A 6,023-nucleotide genomic window follows, 5' to 3' on the forward strand; every position below is an offset into this window, starting at 1 on the left:
ACCCAGGTGTCCCTCAAAGCTGAAAGTTTAAAATTTTTAGTAAATGTTTACCAAAGGGTTCAGGAGAGAAAATGGATTTCAAGTGAAAGAAAATATGAACTTGAAATGATTTGGTTTCAAACAGAAATGAGAGTCCAGAGAAGGAGGGAACGAAGAAGGATGAAGGGGAGGAGGCACTCATTCAACTATGTGCCCAAGTTAATGTTTCCCATCGTGGCCGGGCAAGCATTCAGAGGGCTTCCCTGTGTATCACAACTTAATTTTAAAATCGAAAAAGAATAACATTTACCTCAAAACATTTGTTCCCCTCAGTGCTTTCTACATGGCATTTGCATCTGAAGTTTTCTCCTCAGTGTTTTCTGCACGGCAGCCTTTACCTCCTTATTCCTCAAGCTGTAGATCAGGGGGTTCAGCATGGGGATCACCGTGGTGTAGAACACGGAGGCCACGTTCTCCTTGGCCACAGAACTGGCCGTGGAGGGTTTTAAGTACATGAACGCTGTAGATCCATAGAACATTCCCACAGCTGCAAGGTGAGAGCTGCAGGTGCTGAAGGCTTTGGACCTCCCCTGTGTGGTGCTGATGTGGAGGATGCTGGAGAGGATGAAGACGTAGGAAACAAGGACTGTTAAGCTGGTGACTGTGATGTTGAATCCAGCCAAAAAGAACACTGTCATCTCAATATGATAGGTGCTAGAGCAGGAGAGCTTCATGAGGGGCACGATGTCACAGAAGTAATGGCTGATGAGGAGCTCACAGTAGGACAGTTTTAACATCAGGCCAGTGTCTACTGTTGCACCAATAAATCCCGTGGCATAGACCACAGACACCAGCAGGGAACACACTTGAGGAGACATGATGACATGGTAGAGCAACGGGCTGCAGATGGCGACATAGCGGTCATAGGCCATCACTGTCAGCATGTAACTCTCTGCAACGACAAACACAACGAAGAAGTAGAGCTGTGACATGCACCCCGCGTAGGAGATGATGTTCTTCTCTGACACAAAGTTCACCAGCATTTTCGGGGTAATGACAGAGGAGTAGCAGAGATCCACAAGGGACAGATTGCTGAGGAAGTAGTACATGGGGGTGTGAGGCTGAGCATTCAGACAAATCAGCGTGAACATGCCCAGGTTCCCTATGATGGTGACCAAGTAGATCCCAAGGAAGAGGAGGAAGAGGGGGAGCTGGAGCTCTGGCCGATCTGTCAATCCCCTGAGAATAAACTCGGTCACTGTAGAGTGATTTTCGGCAGCCATTCCCCTGTGCTTGGGAGCCCTGTGGGGATGGGAGAGAAGAGCCCATGAGAGCCTACATTTAACCTTCTTGGCAAAGCTGGTTTTGAGCACTTGGGTTCAGTTGGGCGATCCTGGGCTCTTTCCCGATGAATCCTCCCTTCCTTTGGCTGTTGGCTGGGAGAAAGACCAGGCTCTGGGTATTTCAAAGACCATGAGGTTGGGAGGAAAAAGGGGACAAGATCTGGGGCTTTTACCACTTTTATGTTTCTCAAATATCCTACAGCAATGGTTCTTAGGGTACCTTTGTTGGACCAGCAGCATCAGCACCATGTTAGAGATGCAGACTCTCAGCCTCCACCCGGGACCTACCAAATCAGAAACTCTGGGTTTATATATATTTATATATATATTATATTTATAATTAATATATAATTATATAATTAATATATTAATATATATTATATATAATTAATATATTAATATATATTATATATTAATATATATTTAATTAATATATAATTAATATATTAATATAATATATAATAAATAATATAATATATATTAATGTATATTACTATATATGTTAAGTTTATGTATTTTGAGATATTGTGAAAGAGAGTACACCTGTGCATGCAGAGAAGGGACAGAGAGAGAGGGAGGAGTGGAGAGAGAGAATACCAAGCAGGCTCCTTGCTGTTAGTGGGGAGCCCGACACAGAGCTTCAACTCATGAACCTTGAGATCATGATCTGAGCTCAAATTAAGAGTTGGATGCTTAATGGACTGAGCCACCCAGGCTCAGTCCATTTTTAAAAAGTTTCGTAACCTGCTTTTTAAAAGTACTTTAATACATTGTGTCATTTGATTCCTATAATAATAATAACTCTGGCATTAACCTTATTTCCATTTCTTAGATATAGAGCCTTTAAATCCTTAGGATGTGCTATGAAGACACAAAAATCTGATTTGCATTATAAACTTCATATGTTATATTATTGGTGGTATGGCATTTAACTTCACAATAAGTAGTCTCAGAAGTAGCTAAGTTTTCCCCCATATATTACTAAAGGGAAAACAAATTTCTTCTAGATAACAACAATAGTTTAAAAAAACTTACATTTTCCCCTTGTACACAATTTTCACCTCTTTTTAAAAAAAATATATTTTTTTCAACGTTTTTAATTTATTTTTGGGACAGAGAGAGACAGAGCATGAACGGGGGAGGGGCAGAGAGAGAGAGGGAGACACAGAATCGGAAACAGGCTCCAGGCTCCGAGCCATCAGCCCAGAGCCCGACGCGGGGCTTGAACCCACGGACCGCGAGATCGTTACCTGGCTGAAGTCGGATGCTTAACCGACTGCGCCACCCAGGCGCCCCATTTTTTTTTTCAACGTTTTTAATTTATTTTTGGGACAGAGAGAGACAGAGCATGAACGGGGGAGGGGCAGAGAGTTAATGTTTATTTTTAAGAGAGAGAGAGAGAGAGAATGAGCAGGGGAGGGCAGAGGGAGGGAGGGAGACACAGAATCCGAAGCAGGCTCCAGGCTATGAGGTGTCAGCACAGAGTCTGACAAGGGGCTCAAACCCATGAACTGTGAGATCATGACCTGAGCTGAAGTCAGATGCTTAACTGACTGAGCCACCCAGGCACCCCACAATCTTCACCTCTTAAAACAGTAAGAAACATAGAAAATCCACCTTGAATACACCATTACCAGAAATCAAAGTATTTTACAAAGCAGTGCAGAGTAAATACCACTCAGTGTGGTGTGGACTGGAAAATCCTAGATAGAACTGATTTAAATTTAATTTTTTACTCCCATAATCATCTAATGATATGAAATAAGCAAACAAGATCCATATATTTGATATCAGTTACTACAATGATTACCTCTAGTTCTACTGGACCATAAGAGGCTTGGGCTTGCAGCCTATGAGAACTCAGCACATAAAGAAGAAAACGCTTAGAGATGAAGGTAAACAAATGCTTAGAAATAAAGCCTGAATTAGAAACAGGAATTCACGGAAGAAATATTTTTTCATATAATTGCGTTAAATCTGTAATTGAATACTGTGCTGAGAAAAAAAACAACACAGTCTCCTGGAAATTTTAGGGGATGCCTTGGTTCCAATAGTTAGGAAATAAACATCAAGAAATGAAGGAGCTTTCCAAATTTATATCTATTCCTAAATGTATTCCAAGAGGCCAGCAGGGTTATGAAAAATGGGTCACTGGGGGTCTGTTTATATAACACATGGGCAGAACCTCCTGGGATTCAGTCATTTCAGAGTCTGGAGTCTTTGCTGAAGAAGCAATTAGAGTCTTGGTTTATGCCTGTGCTGGGAATCATGGTGTGTCTCCCAGGTGTGTTAATTTTCCTTTTATTTGGAGTCATCTTCAGCTTGGGAAACTAGAGTCTAATGCCAGCATTCAAATATTTTACAGCCAAACACCCCATAATCACCACCATCACCACCACCACCACCACCACCACCATGACCACCATGTCAGTCATTACCATCAACATCTTTAGTTACAACCATTATGGTTACTACTAATTATTATTCTTCATTAGGCATACTCAATGAGGCTTAAAATGTTTATTTACTTACTTATTTTTGGAGAGAGAGAGAGGGAGAGAGAGAGGGAAAAAAAGGAATGAATGGGGAGAGGTGCAGAAAGAGAGGGAGAGAGAGAATCCCAAGCAGGCTCCATGCTCAGGGTGGAGCCCAATGTCGGGCTCCATTCCACAACCATGAGATGATGACCTGAAGAAACAGAAAATTTGAGCAGACCCATAACCTATAGAAATTGACTCAGTAATCAAAAATCTCTGAACAAACAAGGGTCCAGGGCCAGATGGCTTCCGAGGGGAATTCTGTCAAACATTTAAAGAAGAATTCATACCTATTCTTTCGAAACTGTTCCAAAAAATAGAAAGGGATGGAAAACTTCAACACTCATTCTATGAGTCCAGTATTACCTTAATTCCAAAACCAGACAAAAATCCCAAGAAAAAAGGAGAATTATAGACCAATATCTTTGATGAACATTGATGCAAAAATTCTCAACAAGATACTAGGAAATTTAATTCAACAGTACATTAAAAGAATTATTCACTATGATCAAGCGGGATTTATTCCTGGGCTGCAGGGCTGGTTCAATATCTACAAATCAATCTACATGTTACACCACAGTAATAAAAGAAAGGATAAGAACCATATGATTGTCTCAACAAACACAGAAAAAACATTTGACAAAATACAGCATCTTTTCTTGATAAAAGCCCTCAAGACAGTAGGGATAGAAAGAACATACCTCAACACCATATAGTCCATATATGAAAGAATCATAGCTAATATCATCCTCAATGGGAAAAAAAAAAAAACTGAGAGCTTTTCCTCTAAGATCAGGAACAGGACAGTGATGTCCACTCTTACCACTGTTGTTCAACATTGTACTGGAAGTTATAGCCTCAGCAAACGGACAACAAAAAGAAATAAAAGGCATGCAAATCATCAAGGAAGAAGTCAAACGTTTGCTCTTTCCTGATGATATGATACTCTATATGGAAAACCCAAAAGACTCCACCAAAAAATCTGATAGAACTGATGCATGAATTCAACAAAGTCTCATGATACAAAATCAAGGTACAGAAATCTGTTGCATTTTTATATGCCAATAATGAAGTAGCAGGAAGAGAAATCAAGTAATTGATCCATTTACAAAACCATAAGATAGCTAGGAATAAGCCTTCACCTTTGGAGGTAAAATATCTGTACTCTGAAAACTATAGAACATTTATGAAAGAAATTGAAGAGGACACAAAGAAATGGAAAAACATTCCATGCTTATGGACTGGAAGAACAAACATTGTTAAAATGTCCATACTACCCAAAGCAATCTACACATTCAATACAATCCCTATTAAAACAACACCGGCATTTTTCACAGAGCTAGAACAAACAATTCTAAAGTTTTTATGGAACAACAAAATACCCTAAATAGCTAAAGCAATATTGAAAAAGCAAAGCAAACCCAGAATCCTCACGATTCCAGATGTCAAGGTACATTACAAAGCTGTAATCATCAAGAGAGTATAAAGAAAGTACTGGCACAAACACACATACACAGCTCAGTGGAGCAGAATAGAGGACCCAGAAATGGACCCACAACTATATGGTCAACTCATCTTCGACAAAGCAGGAAAGAATATCCAATGGAAAAAAAGACAGTCTTTTCAATAATTGGTGTTGGGAAAACTGGACAACACCATGCAGAAGAATGAAACTCGACCACTTTCTGACACTATCCAGAAAAAATAAATTCAAAATGGATGAAAGACCTAAATGTGAGACAGGAAACCATCAAAATCCTAGAGGAGAAAACACATAACAACCTCTTTGGGTTCAGCTGGAGCAACTTCTTACAAGACATGTCTCTGGAAGCAAGGGAAAGAAAAGCAAAAATGAACTCTTGGTGTTTCATGAAGATAAAAAGCTTTTGCACAATGAAGGAAACAATCAACAAAACTAAAAGGCAGCCTATAGAATGGGAAAAGATATTTGCAAATGACATATCTGATAAAGGGTTAGTATCCAAAATCTATAAAGAACTTATCAAACTCAACACCCAAAAAACAATAATCGTGTTAAGAAATGGATGGAAGAGGGGAGGGGGCCAAGATGGCAGAACAGCACCAAAGTTTTTTTTGCATCTCTCATCTCTGAAATGCAGCCAGATCAACACCAAACCATCTTGCACACCAAGAAAACTTATCT

General features: G+C 39.8%; 1 protein-coding gene across 2 annotated transcripts; it reads right to left on the minus strand.

The window, feature by feature from the left end:
• Nucleotides 1-308: 308 nt before the first annotated feature.
• LOC125928576 (olfactory receptor 151) lies at nucleotides 309-5,187 on the minus strand. Of its 2 annotated transcripts, XM_049639322.1 has the most exons (2): nucleotides 5,177-5,187; nucleotides 309-1,266 (listed from the first exon to the last, which is right to left on the minus strand). In XM_049639322.1, exons 1-2 carry the CDS (start codon nucleotides 5,185-5,187, stop codon nucleotides 309-311), a joined length of 969 nt encoding a protein of 322 aa, XP_049495279.1. The 2 variants fall into 2 exon arrangements, with proteins under 2 accessions (XP_049495279.1, XP_049495283.1); XM_049639326.1 differs by lacking the exon at nucleotides 5,177-5,187 and having other exon boundaries at nucleotides 309-1,277.
• Between the last annotated feature and the right edge of the window lie 836 nt (nucleotides 5,188-6,023).

The sequence above is a fragment of the Panthera uncia genome, chromosome D1 (assembly GCF_023721935.1).
Source record: "Panthera uncia isolate 11264 chromosome D1, Puncia_PCG_1.0, whole genome shotgun sequence".
Lineage (NCBI taxonomy): Eukaryota > Metazoa > Chordata > Mammalia > Carnivora > Felidae > Panthera > Panthera uncia.